Raw genomic sequence first — 19,730 nt, 5'->3', positions numbered from 1 at the left:
TGGTGGTTTTGATTGAGGCCCCAGAGATGTATCATCTTCCAGGTGGAATGGTCACTGAGGTTCTGGACCTCATAGCCAGGTCTCAGTGTGCAGACCCTGCAGCCAGTGCCAGGGCTGTGGTTGGTGCTGGGAGAGTGCTCATGTCCTCCTGTGGAGCTGCTTATGGCTCCATTAGATCCCACAGTGCCAGAGGAATATTTCCACTGCTCAGGTCAACTAGGGGTCTTTGGGGTCTTTCCTGACAAAGAATAGGCACTGCGCATGGCTGTCAGATCCTTACATAAATGGTGATCCATGAAGCAGCAGCAATCAGCAGCACCTAGGAGCTTGTTAGACAGAAATAATCTCCAAGCCTAGAATCAGAAAGTGCATATGAAACCCCTGAGTGATTTGTGTGTGCATCATCGTTTAAGAATTACTGGTTCAACCTACAGCAGTGGCTCGGAATCCTGGCTGTCTGTAACCACCATATCTAGACCATGATACCTAAATCACTTAGCTCATAATCTCTGGAGGTGGGGCCCAGCATTCAGGGTATTAAAGAGCTCCCTGAGAGATCCTACTATACAGCCAAGCCAAGGATTCCAGAAGGGCATGCCAGGACCGTTCCAAGGGCATGGATATTACCCTAAGGCTCTGATTTAGTTGCTTTGAAGTGGGGCCAGTATGTTCTGTATTTTCTCTCACCTGTCTCCAGTTTATAGTTGAGAATCATTGACCAGACAAAGATGTGGCCATTTTTGCTCTGGCCCTGCAGGGATGCAGGCCACTGAGTCCTGGGAACAACTGTGTCTCCTCTGTTTCCGAGCGATGGCAGAGTCTTCACCACCTTAGGGCACCTGGCACAGTTGCATCGAGCCACTGCACACAGCCAGGAAGTGCAGAAGGATGTGGCACACACACAGAATATTTTTGTGCTCTCCCCCTCTGCTGCCTATCTGATGGCATTTACACTACAGAGAAAACATGCAGAGAGCTCCTGGCCATGCTTGCAGTAGGCACCAGGGTGCAAGAGAAGCTGCACACTTGGGCTTTTGTTACTTGCTTTACTGCTGAGCCCCAGCCTGCCTGTGGCAGTGGCAATGGTTTAATTTAAGGCCCTGTGGCCTAAGAAAGTCAAAGGAGTGATTAAAGAAAGAGGAGACTTTGTGGAAGACAAAGTGATACAGCCTCTGTGTGCAGACAGAATACAATTGGGACATAAACATTTGTCCTAGTGACAAGCTCTTCCCAACTGCTTGCATTTTGGGGATACCCGCAGTCCCAGAGGCCTGGGTGAGCTGATGGAGGCAATGGACCTCTCTGTTCTCCTTTACAACTGCAGGATGGATCTGGGTCTCTGGGAAGCCCACAGGGCTGCTGCCCACCTCCCTGCCTGACTCAGGTTCCCAGTTTAGGAAACGTGTTCCTAAGGAATGCACAGGTGCCTGTACCATGTGTGTGTGTCTCACACTCCCTCTCCTCCACAGCTGGCAACGTGGGACTCAGAGAAAGGCCTGAATGGCAGCCTACAGGAGAGGCCCATGGGCAGCCGCCTCCAAGGACTGACTCTCAAAGTGGTGACTGTCTTGGTAGGATCACGGGGATATTCTGGGAGCTTAAGGCTGCTGTCTGTTTAGGGCTGTGTTAGGAGAGAAAGGGGATCTTGAGGAGCAAACGAGCCTTTCAATCAAATAACTGTGAAAGGGTAAGACTCCAAGGGAGGTCCCTCAACTGCTCTAGAGCAGGGGCCCTGCATCCAGATCCACCGCTGACCTCAAGAGGGCGCTCTGCCGCTCCTTTGCTCCTTGGGCATCAACAGGGTCTTGACCAACTGGCTGCTGGTCTTCAGGTGAGTGGTGCGGGCAGCCAGGGTCCCCAGAAGGGTGCTGGGAGGAGGAAGTTCTTTCAGCCCCCAGCACTCTGGGTGGCCCACATGACACAAACTTCCTGATGAAACGCACTTGCTAGTTGCTTGGGCCAGCATCATTGCCCTGGGATCATAGACTTTTGCATTTCTAAGGGACTTCGGATTTACCCCTTACTTACGAGCTGGGTCGGACATGGTCCAGATGTTCCCCTCAGTTCCAGCAGGCACAGAAGCCCCTGGTGTTTCTGCAGACCCTGAATGTGCCTTGTATCTTTTTCTCCCAACAACACTAAATTAATGAGATATAGGCTCTGTCACCATTTGCCCAAAGCTCCTTCTTGTTCCGTTTCCTGCAAGAAGGAAGGGGAGTGTGAGGGGGAGGCTGGGCTGCCTTCCAGGGAGCCACCTGCTCCACACATGACACAGCACAAAATGTGTGGGTGTGTACACAGCACAGCTTTGGGCTCAGAACCTGTGGATTTTAATTCGAGCCTACCCTTTCACTTATAGCATGACCTTGGCTGGTTCATCAGCATCTATTTTCTAGTACAAGCTGATAGATAAAATACGGTCTTCTCTCAATTTAATATCTCAGATCTTTATTGCCATTTATTATCCTGGATGAGAAGTGTCACATGTCTTATGTAGGTCTCCTAAAATTATGGCATTTCCTAAGGACAGAGTGTGTTACAAATGAAAGTAGGAAAACGAGGGCTGTTATTCTACGAGCTGGGGTTTGGGCACAGCCTGGGATGACGTCACACAGGACAGGTAAATTTGCATGGCTGTGTGTTGACCTGCTGATTGGGGTGATTGTCCTGCACACTGTTCCTTGATTGCCCATAAACTGCTTTTAGAAAAGGGCAGAGGAGTTCAGCCTCCAGGTCGAAATTGGGTAAATGCTAACAATTCAAGTTAGGATTCCTAGATGGGTCTGTCCGACTGTACCCCAGACATGGGTGTTAATGAAGATCGTTCGTTCTGCTGTTCCCAGGAAGAGCCTTTCGTGATGGTGGCTGAGAACATCCTTGGGCAGCCTAAGCGCTACAAGGGGTTCTCCATCGATGTCCTGGACGCGCTGGCCAAGGCTTTGGGCTTCAAGTATGAGATTTACCAGGCCCCTGATGGCAGGTACGGTCACCAGCTCCACAACACCTCCTGGAACGGGATGATCGGGGAGCTTATCAGCAAGGTAGGTCCCACAAGCTGGTTCATGACAAGGGGCCCCCTGGTGTGCCCCTGGGTGGCCTCACTACTTGGCCCACTATGCTGTTGGTCCAGCTAAACAGTCTGGTTACCCTCCTCTGCACCTGTGACTGCTCTGTTACCTTCTCCTCCTCCAGCGCTCTGTGTCTCCCTCCCTAACCATTGCTTTCATCTGTTCCAAGCCCATCCACCATGCCTACCCTGTAGCACTCTCATCAGGAGACCCATCCCCCTTCCTGGTGCTGAAACAGGGACCTAGTGCCCTTTCTCCTCTTGCCCAGAGACAATAGCGGGTTACGTGCATGTTGGCATTTGCGTAAACATGCGTATGTGACTGTTCTGCATAGCCATGTGTCTGTGGTGTGACATCCCCAGCCCTGCATACTTGTCTCAGATCTTTACCTTTCATCCCTCCTGCAGAACCTGTATCCTCATGGGAACTCGGGGCTTGAGGCCAGTCCCTCTCACCCCCAGCCTTGCCTCTGGATTCTAGGGACCTGTCAATCATTTCCCCACCATCACTTCTAACAGTGGTATTGGACTCATTCTTACTTTTTTTTTTTTTGACAGGCAGAGTGGACAGTGAGAGAGAGAGACAGAGAGAAAGGTCTTCCTTTGCCGTTGGTTCACCCTCCAATGGCCGCCGCGGCCAGCGTGCTGCGGCCAGCGCACCGCACTGATCCGATGGCAGGAGCCGGGTACTTGTCCTGGTCTCCCATGGGGTGCAGGGCCCAAGCACTTGGGCCATCCTCCACTGCACTCCCTGGCCACAGCAAAGAGCTGGCCTGGAAGAGGGGCAACCGGGACAGAATCCGGCGCCCCGACCGGGACTAGAACCCAGTGTGCCGGTGCCGCAAGGCTGAGGATTAGCCTAGTGAGCTACGGCACCGGCCTCATTCTTACTTTTGACACATACATGTTGACAATTGTGTACTGTGCTGTGGACAGCCCTTGACTCCCAGTGTGTAGACTCCCTGCACCCATGCATGTTGCTAGTATCTCACATTAGTCACCATAACTGTCATGCCCGCCCTCCCCAGCCTGGACCACAGCTTGTTCTGCTTTGACCTCTTTGGGGTCTTTACTCCCCAGACACAGGCTCTTTGCTTTTTAAAGGTATCAAGGTAGGCACTAGGCCTGGGATCACTGCAATTTCCCTTTATCTTTTTTGAGAAACAAATTTATTGTGGGGAATTTCAGATACTATGTAAGTTAGCCATTTTAGATGTCAATGCAATGATTTGAGTAACTGTACTGAGTGTGAAGCCCTCTCTGTAATCTACTTTGAGAGCTCTGCTATAATCCCACTGTGGGCTCCCCTACCGATCTACAGTTACTGCCATTCCCGCCCCCAGCCCAAGGCAACCACTAATCTACTTTCCATCTCTGCTGAGTTGCAGTTGTGACATTTCATACAAATGCACTCATGCAATATATGGTCTCTTGCCTCTGGCTCTTCCCACTTAGCCCGTGCATTTGAGTCTATCCTGCTCAGATGTTTCTGTGCCCACCTGGCACTGCAGCCTCCCCTGCCTGGTACATCCTCTGTGGCTGACCACATAGAGAGAGCCTCTCTTCCTTTCATCCCTCATGCACCCATGCTCCTGATGTCCTGTTGCATCCAAGCCCTGAATTGGTTCTGTTCTTGGCCTTCTTAACTCTGATAGCCAGGCTGCTGCACGCAAGTAGAGAAGAAAATGATGAATCTGTTCAGATGAGGGTCTGAGCTTTGCTCTCTAGCCTCAGCTGGGCCTCTGTGCAACGCAACCCCCAAGCTTACCCTTTGTGGGTCCCCTTGGCCACATCCCTCAAAGACGTCTTCCAAAGTTTCCCTTTCTCCTAGAGCTCCCTAATGAGCCTCCATCCTCCTCTTATATTGGGGGAAAGAAATTGAGACTTCTGGTCATGAAATTAATTTTTACTCCTTATAAAATACATACCTGCTGGCATCTGCCCTCCCCTCCATAGGCGAGTATTGCCTGCCCTGTCCTGCTGTGGGGGGAGTGTCTCTCTCCTGTCACTGGTCAACCCCTCCACCTCTGTCATGAGTTGATTCGCTAGTGTGTCCTGTAGACCTTACGTACACTAGAGTATAAACCTACCCTTAAATATGCTCCAAACTCTCCCAACCCTAAAAGCAACAACTGGATATTGGGTTTCTGGGAAGAAAGGCAAGAACCAGAGATGAAAGATGTGACAAGTGTAAGAGGAGTGCTTGAACAAAGTCCTCTCCCACATCTTATGTCCTCTGTACTCTAGATGGTGTTGGATGTCAGTTTATCTGCACTTCCAAGCCATACATTCAATCTTATAAAATCCTTTCCCCCACTTTGACACATGGGTCAAACCGGTGGTCAGGATTGGCTGTTCAAAAACACACCATAATCACTGCTGATGCCTCCTACCTGGAGGTCCCAGAGCCAAGATCAAAGTGATGACCATGCCTCTCAGCACTCTAACAGCCACAGCAAACTAGACCATATAGCCCATCTCCCTCTCTCTAGGCAGTGAGGCTCCTAACCTCTCCCAGACATGGCAGCCTCATCTCCAGTCCAGGTCCATACTACTGGAGCATTTGTCTGTTTTTAAAATGAAGCCATTTTTGGAAGCAGAACTCTTGGGGGACATTTTGAGGTCACCGTAGGGCATGTGCAGAGCAACCCTTCGCAGTATGGCTTGGGTACAAGAAAAACCAGCTCATGTGTCTGTAGGCCGTGAGATAGGGAATGGAGGGAGACATAAACCAGTAGATGACCCTTTATTCCTAGGGAGTTTTACTCTGCATATAAAACAATCCGGGCCCCAAATGTTAGTGGAGTTCACCATGGTTGAACAGCTCACCATCTAATTGCTGAAATCTTTTAGAAAAGAGAGGGATCGATGGGGTGATGGTGTTGTGGAGACTGGCCCTGCTGTCCAGGGGAAATTTGGATAACCCTGGAAGAAGAGAGGAGAGGCAACAGCAGACAGCAGTGTTGGACTTGACTTTACAGGGTGCAGAGCCACAGGGTGTCAACCCTCAAATCCGCTTCCTCTGCACAGAAGCCCTGGAGGGGCGGGGGTGCGTGGACTGAGGAGCTGGTTTGCCTTTCAGAGAGCAGACGTGGCCATCTCCGCCATCACCATCACCCCCGAGAGGGAGAGCGTCGTGGACTTCAGCAAGCGGTACATGGACTACTCAGTGGGGATCCTCATGAAGAAGCCCGAGGAGAAGATCAGCATCTTCTCCCTGTTCGCGCCCTTTGACTTCGCGGTGTGGGCCTGCATCGCCGCCGCCATCCCTGTGGTGGGGGTGCTCATCTTTGTGCTGAACCGGATCCAGGCTGTGAGGGCACAGAGTGCCACCCAGCCGCGACCTTCCGCCTCTGCCACCCTGCACAGCGCCATCTGGATCGTGTACGGAGCCTTCGTGCAGCAAGGTACCTGCCTGTCTCCTGGCCTTGGTTAACCCTGAGGACCTGGAAGGACTTTTCCCTGTGGGCAGTGTTCTTAGAAATGACTTCACCCAGTCATTTTAAATGCAATTTGATTTCATCTCTAACACAGTCCTAATATCACACTGCCCCAATTTCTCTATGTGATATCAGATTGAAACAGAATAAAATGATGACAAAGAACTCAACTTCAGATCCTGATTCTCCCCGTTAGGTAAAATTAACTTTGGAGTTCTGCCTTGAGCGTCTCTCCTCTCCCACCTTTGATTGCTAGGCACATGAGGTTGTCAGGAGAAACCCTGCATCTGGTTTAAATTTGCAGTCATAATGGGGGAAAATAATCCCAATTGTACTGCAGTCTGCTAGGCATTCTCCTCTGCTTGAGGGTTCTGCACCGTGCAATTTGGGGTGGAAAAGGACAAATTGCAAAGTTCCTAATGTGAGTCGTGGTCCTGTTTTTACCCTAGTGAAAGCTTTTCAAGGTTATATAAGGAGAATAGGTGGGCAGTGAGGAGCTTTCCTCTGCTACCACCTAAGGGACCAAGGAGAAATAATTGGCCTGAAAGAGGCAGCTTCTCCCTGAAAGTTACTTGCAATGATTTCTGAGAATCCTGGAGAAAAAGTCTTCTAGTGAGGGTTGAATATTAATAGAAGTCGTATGGTACATCTTATTCCTTGGTTGAAAAGAAAGCTCTGGAACCCTCTGGGTAGACAGCCTGTATTTACAAAATCTCTGAGTCTACTCTGCGTGGCTTTGGAATCAGAGGGGATGCTGCCCTAGGAGTTCTCACCTCAGTGAGAAGGTTTTGGCATTCAGAATTCTGTCCCCGGTGTTGTGGCACGCTTCTTATCCCTGCACGGCCCGTCTGGACTCCTGCGTGTTCTGTGGTCCTCCATCCTGTTCCAAGGTCAGTAGCTGTAGACGTCTTGGCTGCTACCAGCAAAGCTCCCCTCACGCAGTGGGCAGTCCCTTCCCTGGTCCCCTGGCCTGGCCACAGGGCAGAGCAGGTCTCTGGGGAAGGGAGTGAAGCTCCCATCCCCCACCCCCACTGGCCAGTTCACCCTGCCTGCCTTCCGCAGGTGGTGAATCTTCCGTGAACTCCATGGCGATGCGCATCGTGATGGGCAGTTGGTGGCTCTTCACCCTCATCGTGTGCTCCTCCTACACAGCCAACCTTGCTGCCTTCCTCACAGTGTCCAGGATGGACAACCCCATAAGGTAAGCCTGTTCCTTCTTCTAGATCTAGAGTGATGTAAGACATGGTACAAACCTGTCAGGGCTCTCAGGTGTTGTGGATAGAACCTGAGGGCACAGAGAGACTCAGATCCTGGATCTGCAGTCAGATAACTAAAATCTTTCATGCCAAGAGAAGAGCTTCATTCTTGTTGTATTTTGTTTCCTGTACAATTGCATAAATGTATAAATTCATGTCTTTGAACTTTGAATGCTGCTTACAAAAGTCAACAAATCAAACATTAAGATTAACAAATTAAATTTCCTCTGACATTTAAACTTGTTCGCAGACATTTAAGCAAATTTTATCAATGTTTAGTTAAAATTAATTTAAGTCACAAGTCTAATATTTTTCAAATCTTCAAATACCTTAAAGTGATTTAAAACATGCCAATTATCACAAAGAATAGAAAACTTATTCCACTTACATTTCAACAATTTTTGAAACCAGGGCAGGCATTTGGCAAAGAGGTTAGGATGCTGTTGGGATGCCCACATCCCATATTGAGGAGCCCGAGTTTGAGTCCTGGCTCCACTTCTTTTTTTTTTTTTTTTTTTTTTGACAGGCAGAGTGGACAGTGAGAGAGAGAGAGACAGAGAGAAAGGTCTTCCTTTGCCGTTGGTTCACCCTCCAATGGCCGCTGTGGCCGGCGCGCTGCGGCCGGCGCACCGCGCTGATCCGATGGCAGGAGCCAGGAGCCAGGTGCTTTTCCTGGTCTCCCATGGGGTGCAGGGCCCAAGCACCTGGGCCATCCTCCACTGCACTCCCTGGCCACAGCAGAGGGCTGGCCTGGAAGAGGGGCAAGCGGGACAGAATCCGGCGCCCCAACCAGGACTAGAACCCGGTGTGCCGGCGCCGCTAGGCGGAGGATTAGCCTAGTGAGCCGCGGCGCCGGCGCTGGCTCCACTTCTGGTTTCAGCTTTCTGCTAACTTACACACACCCTGGGAGGCAGCAGGTAATAATGGCTCAGGCACTTGGGTCTCTGCCACCCACATGGGAGATCTGGATTGAGTTCCAGGCTCCAGGCTTTGGCCTGTTCCAGACTCAGTTACTGTGGGCATTGTAGGAGTGAACCAGCAGATGGAGGATCCCTGCCCTTCATCGCCCACCTCTCTCTGCCTTTTAAATAAGATGAAAATACATAAATGAAACCTTTAAAAATTATTGAAACCAAGGACTCAAAGACTGTCTTCATTTTTACAAAATGTTAAAATGATGGCCTAGAAGAATGAGTTCAGGATGGATGGATGCCTCTTGGAAATGCTTTTATTTTATGATCAGACTCGGAAATGCACATCGAGAATGTGATTGCTGACGTGGCCGCCTCACAGATCTATTCCACACTCACTGCACTCTCTGTGGGCTTCCATATGACCCCTCATTTGAGCCCCAGCTGGGATTTTCTGAGTCTCTGCCTTCAGTAGCCTCTGTAATCCATCCCGCTCTGTTATCACATCCACTCTGCATCGTGGCTGTCCTCAAACCAGCCACACTCAATGAGCTTCTCAAAGAGTTCAGACTCCTTGATCAGGGTTCAAGGTTAAGTATGATATTATCTAGTGTCTGTATTAAACTGACATTTTGACTGAGACAATTGTAGATTTGCGTGCAATTTTAAGAGACAATATGACGGTCTTCCAGTGTCCTTTACCCAGTCTCACCCAGTGGAAATATTTTGAAAAGTTAGTATTGTACCACAGGCAGCGTACTGACATTGATAGAATTGATGGATTTTATTCAGCCTTCCCCTCCTGTATGCATCTGTGTCTGTGTGTGTGCATTTTGGTCTGTATGTCTGTGTGTATGTGTGCATTTGATTCTGTGTCTCTCTGTGTGTGTATGTATGCATTTGGTTCTTTGTGTCTTTCTGTGTGTCTGTGTGCATTTGGTGAGTAGCCACCTCCACAGTACAGACACTGAGCAGTCCTATCACAACAGGAATCCCTTGTGTCATCCCGTGATAACCATACTTGCCTCTTCCTAGTTCTTGCCCTCTCTTTCCATCCCTAATCATGGCAATCTCTAATTGCCCTCTAATTATAAAATTTTATGCTTCCAATCATGTTATACAAATGGGTCATATCTTTTGGCTTTAGCTCCTTCAGCATAATCTCGTACATTTATCCAGCTTATTGTATGTATTAATAGTTCATTGCTTTGTATTGATGAGTGGCATCCTGTGTACTACAGTTTGTTTAGTCACCCATTGAAGGACATATGGGTTGTTTCCAGTTCTTGGTAATTATGAATAAAGCTGGTATGAACATTTGGGTGCACATTTTTGCGTGAACATAAGTTTTCATTTACATGTGATAAATATGCAAGAGTGCAATTGCGGGGTCATATGGTAATTACATGTTGAGTTTTTTTTTTTTTTTAAACTATCCAACTGCCTTCCACAGCGGCCATACCATTTTACATTTCTGCCAGCAGTGGGGGAGTGGTCCAGCTTCTCTGCATCTCTGCCAGCACCTGGTGTGTAACTGTCTTTCCTTTGACCATGCTGGTAGTGTGCAGAGCTGTCTTGTGTGGGTCTCATTTTGCATCTCCCTAAGGATTCATGAAGTAGAGACCATTTCCTGTGCTCATTCCCTATCTGTGCATCCTGTTCAGGGAAATAGCTGCTTTTGTCTTTTGTTCATTTTCCAATGAGAGTGATTGATTTTTACTGTTTGAATTTGGAAAGCTTTTTATGCAGTTTAGATATGCGTTGTCAAGTAAGTGATTTGCAAATAAGTCCTACCATTCTAAGGGGTCTTTTCAACCCTTTAACAGAATCTTTACATAGAGAAGAGGTTTTAATTTTGATAAGGTTAAATTTAGAAACTTTTTTTTTTTATGGATCCTGCTTTTGGTGTCAAATCTTTGCTTAGCCAGAGACTCTGAAGATTGTCTTGTGTTTTCTCCTTCCACCTAAATCTTTTGAATTTTTGCAGTTTTACAATTCAGCAAACAATTAGTTTTATATAAAGTTTGAGGCTTAGGTTTAGGTTGAAGCCTCTCTCTCTCTCTCTCTCTCTTTCTCTCATTTGTCCAGTTCCTTGAGCATCACTTGTTGAAAATGCAATTCTCTGGCCTACACCGTGGTTCACTAAGCTAATCCTCTGCCTGCAGCGCCGGTACCCTGGGTTCTAGTCCTGGTTGGGGCGCCGGATTCTGTCCCGGTTGCTCCTCTTCCAGTCCAGCTCTGTGCTGTGGCCCGGGAAGGCAGTGGAGGATGGCTTAACTCCTTGGGCCCTGCACCCGCATGGGAGACCAGGAGGAAGCACCTGGCTCCTGGCTTTGGATGCCGGCCGCAGCGTGCCAGCTGCAGCGCACCAGCCATAGCAGCCATTTCGGGGGTGAACCAACGGAAAAGGAAGACCTTTCTCTCTGTCTCTCTCTCTCTGTCTAACTCTGCCTGAAAAAGAAAGAAAGAAAGAAAGAAAGAAAGAAAGAAAGAAAGAAAGAAAGAAAGAAAGAAAGAAAGAAAATAAATGCAATCCTCTAATGGATATACTGCATATGTGTGTGTGTGTGCCATACGACACAATACATTATGAAATGATGACCACAGACAAGGAAAACATAGCGATCACTTCACATGGCCATCATGTGCGTGTGTGGTGAGAACATATAAGATCTTAGCTTCTTAGTTAAAAATTCCAGCTATACCTATAGCATTGCTAATGAGTACCACCAGTGCTTAGACCTTCACAACTTACTCATCCTATGTAACTGAAACTTTTCTACCTTGCACCAAAACCTCACATTTCCTTCAGCCACCATTCTGGTCTCTGCTTTGATGAGTTCAGTTTTTTTTTTTAACTTTTATTTAATGAATATAAATTTGCAAAGTACGGCTTATGGATTACAATGGCTTCCCCCCCATAACATCTCTCCCACCCGCATCCCTCCCCTTTCCCACTCCCTCTCCCCTTCCATTCACATGAGGATTCATTTTCGATTCTCTTTATATACAGAAGATCAGTTTAGCATACATTAAGTAAAGATTTCAACAGTTAGCTCCCACACAAACATAAAGTGAAAAATAATAGATGATTTTTTAAATGATGATGAAATCAGATCAGACCTATTGTCATGTTTAATCCCAGTGAGAGTCAAGTTGGGAATTGATAATTTCTTTTTTTTTTTTACAGAAGATCGGTTTAGTATACATTAAGTAAAGATTTCAACAGTTTGCACCCCCATAGAAACACAAAGCGAAATATACTGTTTGAGTACTCATTATAGCTTTAAGTCTCAATGTACAGCACATTAAGGACAGAGATCCTACATGAGGAGTAAGTGCACAGTGACTCCTGTTGTTGACTTTACAAATTGACACTCCTGTTTATGACATCAGTAATCTCCCTATGCACCAGTCATGAGTTTCCAAGGCTATGGAAGCCTTTTGAGTTCACCGATTCTTATCTTGTTTAGACAAGGTCATAGTCAAAGTGGAGGTTCTCTCCTCCCTTCAGAGAAAGGTACCTCCTTCTTTGAAGACCTGTTCTTTCCACTGGGATCTCACTCACAGAGATCTTTCATTTAGGGTTTTTTTTTTTTTTTTTTTTTTTTTTTTTTTTTTTTTTTTGCCAGAGTGTCTTGGCTTTCCATGCCTGAAATACTCTCATGGGCTTTTCAGCCAGATCCGAATGCCTTTAGGGCTGATTCTGAGGCCAGAGTGCTATTTAGGACATCCGCCATTCTATGAGTCTGCTGAGTATCTCGCTTCCCATGTTGGATCACTCTCCCCTTTATTTATTCTATCGGTTAGTATTAGCAGGTACTAGACTTGATTATGTGCTCCCTTTGACTCTTAGTCCTTTCATTATGATCAATTGTGAACTAAGATTGATCACTTGGACTGGTGAGATGGCATTGGTACATGCCACCTTGATGGGATTAAATTGGAGTCCCCTGGTATGTTTCTAACTCTACCATTTGGGGCAAGTCAGTTTGAGCATGTCCCAAATTGTACATCTCTTCCCTCTCTTATTCCTACTCTTATGTTTAACAGGGATCACATTTCAGTTAAATTTCAACACTTAAGAATAACTGTGTATTAATTACAGAATTAAACCAGTCATATTAAGTAGAACAGACAAAAAATAACTACTAAGAGGGATAATGTATTAAGTTGTTCATTAACAGTCAGGGCTATGCTGATCAAGTCACCGTTTCCCATAGTGTCCATTTCACTTCAACAGGTTTCCTTTTTGGTGTTCAGTCGGTTGTCACCGATCAGGGCGAACATATGGTATTTGTCCCTTTGGGACTGGCTTATTTCACTCAGCATGATGTGTTTCAGATTCCTCCATTTTGTTGCAAATGACTGGATTTCGTTCTTTCTTACTGCGGTATAGTATTCTAAAGAGTACATATCCCATAATTTCTTTATCCAGTCTACCGTTGATGGGCATTTAGGTTGGTTCCAGGTCTTAGCTATTGTGAATTGAGCTGCAATAAACATTAGGGTGCAGACCGCGTTTTTGTTTGCCAATTTAAATTCCTTTGGGTAAATTCCAAGGAGTGGGATGGCTGGGTCGAACGGTAGGGTTATCTTCAGGTTTCTGAGGAATCTCCAGACTGACTTCCATAGTGGCTTGACCAGTTTGCATTCCCACCAACAGTGGGTTAGTGTCCCTTTTTCCCCACATCCTCGCCAGCATCTGTTGTTGGTAGATTTCTGTATGTGAGCCATTCTAACCGGGGTGAGGTAAAACCTCATTGTGGTTTTTATTTGCATTTCCCTGATTGCTAATGACCTTGAACATTTTTTCATGTGTCTGTTGGCCATTTGGATTTCCTCTTTTGAAAAATGTCTATTGAGGTCCTTGGCCCATCTCTTAAGTGGGTTGTTGGTTTTGTTTTTGTGGAGTTTCTTGATCTCTTTGTAGATTCTGGTTATTAACCCTTTGTCTGTTGCATAGTTTGCAAATATTTTTTCCCATTCTGTCGGTTGTCTCTTCACTCTCCTGACTGTTTCTTTTGCAGTACAGAAACTTCTCAATTTGATGCAATCCCAATAGTTGATTTTGGCTTTGACTGCCTGTGCCTCCCGGGTCTTTTCCAGAAATTCTTTGCCTGTGCCAATATCTTGAAGGGTTTCTCCAATGTTCTCTAGTAACTTGATGGTGTCAGGTCATAGATTTAGGTCTTTAATCCATGTTGAGTGGATTTTTGTGTAAGGTGTAAGGTAGGGGTCTTGCTTCATGATTCTGCACGTGGAAATCCAATTTTCCCAGCACCATTTATTGAATAGACTGTCCTTGCTCCAGGAATTAGTTTTAGATCCTTGATCAAATCTAAGTTGGCTGTAGATGTTTGGGTTGATTTCTGGTGTTTCAATTCTGTTCCATTGGTCTATCCATCTGTTTCTGTACCAGTACCATGCTGTTTTTATTACAACTGCCCTGTAGTATGTCCTGAAATCTGGTATTGTGATGCCTCCGGCTTTGTTTTTGTGGTACAAGATTTCTTTAGCTATTTGAGGTCTCTTGTGCCTCCATATAAATTTCAGCACCATTTTTTCCAGATCTGAGAAGAAGGTCTTCGGTATCTTGATTGGGATTGCATTGAATCTATAAATTGCTTTTGGGAGAATGGACATTTTGATGATATTGATTCTTCCAATCCATGAGCATGGAAGATTTTTCCATTTTTTGGTATCCTCTTCTATTTCTTTCTTTAAGGTTTTGTAATTTTCATCGTAGAGATCTTTAACATCCTTGGTTAACTTTATTCCAAGGTATTTGATTGTTTTTGTAGCTATTGTGAATGGGATTGATCTTAGAAGTTCTTCTTCAGCCATGGCATTGTCTGTGTATACAAAGGCTGTTGATTTTTGTGCATTGATTTTATACCCTGCTACTTTGCCAAACTCTTCTATGAGTTCCAATAGTCTCTTAGTAGAGTTCTTTGGGTCCCCTAAATAAAGAATCATGTCATCTGCAAAGAGGGATAGTTTGAGTTCTTCCTTCTCGATTTGTATCCCTTTAATTTCTTTTTCTTGCCTAATAGCTCTGGCTAGAACCTCCAGAACTATATTGAATAGCAGTGGTGAGAGTGGGCATCCCTGTCTGGTACCAGATCTCAGTGGAAATGCTTCCAACTTTTCCCCATTCAATAGGATGTTGGCTGTGGGTTTTTCATAGATTGCTTTGATTGTATTGAGGAATGTTCCTTCCAAACCCAGTTTGCTTAGAGTTTTCATCATGAACGGGTGTTGTATTTTATCAAATGCTTTCTCGGCATCTATTGAGATAATCATATGGTTTTTCTTCTGCAGTCTGTTAATGTGGTGTATCACATTGATTGTCTTGCGCACATTAAACCATCCCTGCATACCAGGGCTAAATCCCACTTGGTCTGGGTGGATGATCTTTCTGATGTGTTGTTGCATTCTATTGGCGAGAATTTTATTGAGGATTTTTGCATCTATGTTCATCAGGGATATTGGTTTGTAATTCTCTTTCAGTGCTGCATCTTTTTCCGGCTTAGGAATTAAGGTGATGCTGGCTTCATACAAAGAATTTGGGAGGATTCCCTCTTCTTCGATTGTTCTGAATAGTTTGAGAAGAATTGGAGTTAGTTCTTCCTTAAATGTCTGGTAGAATTCAGCAGTGAATCCATCTGGTCCTGGGCTTTTCTTTGTTGGGAGGGCCTTTATTACTGTTTCAATTTCTGTCTCAGTTATGGGTCTGTTTATGTTTTCTATGTCTTCCTGGTTCAATTTAGGTAGGTTGCATGTGTCCAGGAATCTATCCATTTCTGATAGGTTTCCCTGTTTGCTGGCATACAAGTCCTTGTAGTAATTTCTGATGATTCTTTTTATTTCTGTGGTGTCTGTTGTTACATTTCCTTTTTCATCTCTGATTTTATTGATTTGGGTCTTTTCTCTTCTTTTTTTAGTTAGTTGGGCCAATGGGGTGTCAATTTTGTTTATTTTTTCAAAAAACCAGCTCCTCGTTTGGCTGATTTTTTGTAATGTTTTTTTTGATTCAATCCTGTTGATTTTTTCTCTGCTTTTAATTGTTTCTCTTCTCCTACTAGATTTGGGTCTGGTTTGCTGTAGGTTTTCTAGATCCTTGAGGTGAATAGAAAGCTCATCTATTTGGTGCCTTTCCAATTTCTTGATGTAGGCACCTATTGATATAAACTTTCCTCTTAACACTGCTTTTGCTGCATCCCATAAGTTTTGGTATGTTGTGCTGTTATCCTCATTTACTTCCAGAAAATTTTTTATTTCTCTTTTGATTTCTTCTATGATCCATTGTTCATTCAGGAGCATGTTGTTCAATCTCCATGTGTTTGCGTATGCTCTAGGGATTCCTGAGTTGCTACTTTCCAACTTCATTCCTTTATGGTCTGAGAAGCTGCATGGTATGATTCTAATTCTTTTGAATTTGCTGAGACTTGCTTTATGGCCTAGTATGTGGTCAATCCTAGAGAAGGTTCCATGTACTGCTGAGAAGAATGTAAAATCTTTAGCTGTAGGATTGAAACTTCTGTATATATCTGTGAGATTCATTTGGGGTATAGTGTCGTTTAAATCTACTGTATCCTTGTTGATCTTCTGTCCTGTTGATCTGTCTATTTCTGAGAATGGAGTATTGAAGTCCCCCAGTACTATTGTACTGGGGTCTAAGTCTCCCTTTAAGTCTCTTAACAAATATTTTAGATAAACTGGTGCCCTGTAGTTAGGTGCATATACATTGATAATTGTTATATCTTCCTGTTGAATTGATCCCTTAATCATTATATAGTGCCCCTCTTTGTCTCTCTTAACAGTTTTTGTGGTAAAGTTTATGTTGTCCAATATTAAGATGGCTACGCCCGCTCTTTTTTCATTTCTGTTGGCATGGTATATCTTTTTCCAGCCTTTCACTTTCAGTCTGTATGGATCTTTGTTGGAAAGATGTGTTTCTTGTAAGCAGCAAATAGATGGGTTTTGTTCCTTAACCCAATCAGCCAATCGATGTCTTTTAACTGGACAGTTCAGGCCATTAACTTTCAATGTGACTAATGAAAAGTGGTAACTTTGCCCTGCCATTTGCCAAAGATAAGTTCTAATATATGCTTTGAATTCCCTGTGATCTTTTGCTGTGAGGTTTCCTTCCTTTACCTTCTTTCATATTGATGACCGTGTTTCTGTGTTTCTGTGTGCAACACATCTTTAAGCATCTGTTGCAGGGCTGGACGAGTGGCGACAAATTCTTTCAATTTCTGTTTGCTATGAAAAGTCTTTATTTCACCTTCATTCACAAACGATAGCTTTGCAGGATATAATATTCTGGGCTGGCAGTTGTTCTCTCTTAGTACCTGGGCTATATCTCGCCATTCCCTCCTAGCTTGTAGAGTTTCTGCTGAGAAGTCAGCTGTGAGTCTGATGGGAGATCCTCTGAGAGTAATCTGACGTTTCTCTCTTGCACATTTTAGGATCTTTTCTTTATGTTTCACTGTGGAGAGTTTAATTACAACGTGTCGTGGTGAGGATCTCTTTTGGTCGTGTTTATTAGGGGTTCTGTGAGCTTCCTGTACTAGGATGTCTCTGTCCTTCTCCAAACCCGGGAAATTTTCTGCTACTATCTCACTAAAAAGGCCTTCTAATCCTTTCTCCCTCTCCATGCCTTCAGGAACTCCTAGAACCCAAATGTTGGGTTTTTTAATAGTATCCTGAAGATTCCCGACAATATGTTTTAGATTTCTAATTTCCTCTTCTTTTCTTTGGTCTGACTGTATCCTTTCCTGTTCTCTGTCTTCTAAGTCCTATATTCTCTCTTCTGCTTCACCCATTCTGTTTGTAAGGCTCTCTATTGTGTTTTTCATTTGATCTATTGAATTCTTCACTTCAGTCACTATCACAGTTTCCTGTTGTACTAGTTGTTTCGTTTCATTTTGATTCCTCCTTAATATTTCATTTTCATGAGAGAGATTTTCTGTCTTGTCCATTAAGGATTTCTGTAGTTCAAGAATTTGTTTTTGAGAACTTCTTAATGTTCTTATCATTTTTTGAGATCTGCTTCTTGCATTTCTTCTAACTCATCCTCTTCATAATCTTGAATTGGGGTGTCTTTTTCATTTGAGGGCGTCATGGTGACTTCCTTGTTTTTATTACCTCGGTTTTTGCGTTTGTTATTTGTCATATTGGAGATATTTGGTTTCTTCACTGTGGTGCTTTTTCTTGTTATACTATGGCTCTAGATTAAGTGGACTATCTGTTTTTGATGGAGCCTTAGGGCTTGAGATGGGTGTGGCCTGAGAGCTCTGTTTGGTGTGCCAAAGGTGACACTCCCAGGTTAGGCATGGTAAATCTCTCTCTCTCTCTTTTTTTGATTCAAAGGGGAAGTAATTCCGCACAGCTGAACGAAGTTGGAGGTAGTTAGCAGGCAAATGATATACCCACAGGAGCCAGAGATCAGAAGCTCTTTCCCAAGGACCACACAGGGAATCTGTTCGGCCCTCAGAGTGGGCTCAAATTCTCCTTCAGTCTCCTACTGGGTTGCCAAAGTTACGGAATTGTAGCATCTCTGGAGAGTGCTCACGTGAATTCCGTGAGTTCTCTCCCCCACCGTCTCTTTTTTCACAGTCTCAGTTCAGTAGCACCACAGATTTACTAGGTCCTAATCTCCTGTTAATTTGCCCCACCCAGAGTCAGGTTTTTCTGCTAGGCTCAGGGCCGGTGCAGACCTGAGGTCGCTCTGCTTATGAGGTATGTCCAAGATGGCGCCTGCTCTTTGTCTTGCTCGCCCTTGAGAGGTGAGCGGAGAGAGAGAAACCCGTGTCCGTACCAGTCACCTTTTTTTTTTCTCTCTCTCTCTTCCAGTTAGCCTGGTGAACTCCCCCCCCCGGGGGTCGTTCCCTCTAGTCTCCTCTCTCCGCTTGCCTGCGGGTGTCTCAGGCTATTGAGGTTTGGCTCACCTTGTGTTCCAGCACTGGTGTGTTGAGTCTGCCGCTGGTGTCCCAAACTGTGGGCTCCCACGCTCTCCACGCAGGTCCGCTGTGAATCACGCGTTCCAGAAGAGTTTCTTCTGCTGTTTCCTCCCCTACTCTTCCTTGAACCTGCAGTATCTCCACTTTTATTAAACTATCTCTCCCTGGACTATCAGTGTGCTCCCTTCCTATTCCGCCATCTTGCCTCCTCCGCTCGAGTTCAGTTTTTTTAGATTGCACATATGAGTGAGATCGTGCATCCCTTATATCTGTCTGTATGTAGTTGGCTTATTTCATTTAGCATATTCTGCTCCAGCTTCATCCCTGTTGCCATACGTGACAGAGTTTTCATGTTTTTGAAGAGTGCAGCTTTGGTCTAGATACAAAGTGTGTGGAGCCAGAAGTGTTTCACACCATGGCCCGTGAGCAGTTGCCCATCTCAGCACACAAAGACTTATACGGAAGTCCAGAGGGTTTTGTTGGTTGTCTTCCAGGCCCGGGGCCAAGGTGAGGAGGACAGGTGGGCAGTGTGGGTGACTGTGCATCCTGGTCTCCCATGTTTTAGAATAATGAGTCTTTCTCCCATTCATAATGTTTCATTCAGCATTTAAATGGCCGTGGAACTGGTGGAAAGGGGTGTGTGTGTGTGTGTGTGTGTGTGTATTTCTCATCAGAAACCTGTGCCATGAGGGGAGCCCAGGGACATGGAGGCATTTGATTTTTACCGGCTGCTGGCTCTGATTATTCCAGTTCCCTTCACCCTGGGCCTCCTTTGAGCATTTTGTGTTCATCTCCATTCCCGGGGAGGAGCAGAAGAGAGAGAAGAGGGAGGTGGGGAGGAGTCGGACCCACAAGTCCCCAGTCCCCTCTGTGCCTATCCTATTCTCCCCCAGCATGCAGGGGCTCCAGGGAGAGCCAGCAGTCCCTGGGGAAGAGGAGCACAGCTTTCTTGAGGTCCCTACCTCTGGACACCTGGCATCTCAGCACTAGGCAGCATTTCTCTCCTGCGAATTGCCTCTTCACAGTCCTGAACTGTTTGTCAATTGAGCTTCATACCCTGGTCTCTTTTGGTTGTAGAAGTTCCTGCT

General features: G+C 45.4%; 1 protein-coding gene across 4 annotated transcripts in view; it reads left to right on the top strand.

The window, feature by feature from the left end:
- LOC127488765 (glutamate receptor ionotropic, delta-1) overlaps positions 1 to 19,730 on the top strand; it is a 754,955-nt gene that overhangs the window by 606,844 nt on the left and 128,381 nt on the right. For all 4 annotated transcript variants that reach the window (XM_070057983.1, XM_070057984.1, XM_070057985.1 and 1 more), the window contains exons 9-12: positions 1,470 to 1,571; positions 2,844 to 3,041; positions 6,150 to 6,474; positions 7,570 to 7,708. In XM_070057983.1, the coding sequence (XP_069914084.1) occupies positions 1,470 to 1,571; positions 2,844 to 3,041; positions 6,150 to 6,474; positions 7,570 to 7,708 (764 nt within the window). The remainder of the gene's footprint in view (positions 1 to 1,469; positions 1,572 to 2,843; positions 3,042 to 6,149; positions 6,475 to 7,569; positions 7,709 to 19,730) is intronic.

This window comes from Oryctolagus cuniculus, chromosome 15, assembly GCF_964237555.1.
Source record: "Oryctolagus cuniculus chromosome 15, mOryCun1.1, whole genome shotgun sequence".
NCBI classification, from domain to species: domain Eukaryota; kingdom Metazoa; phylum Chordata; class Mammalia; order Lagomorpha; family Leporidae; genus Oryctolagus; species Oryctolagus cuniculus.
This window is presented reverse-complemented; position numbering and strand designations above follow the sequence as displayed.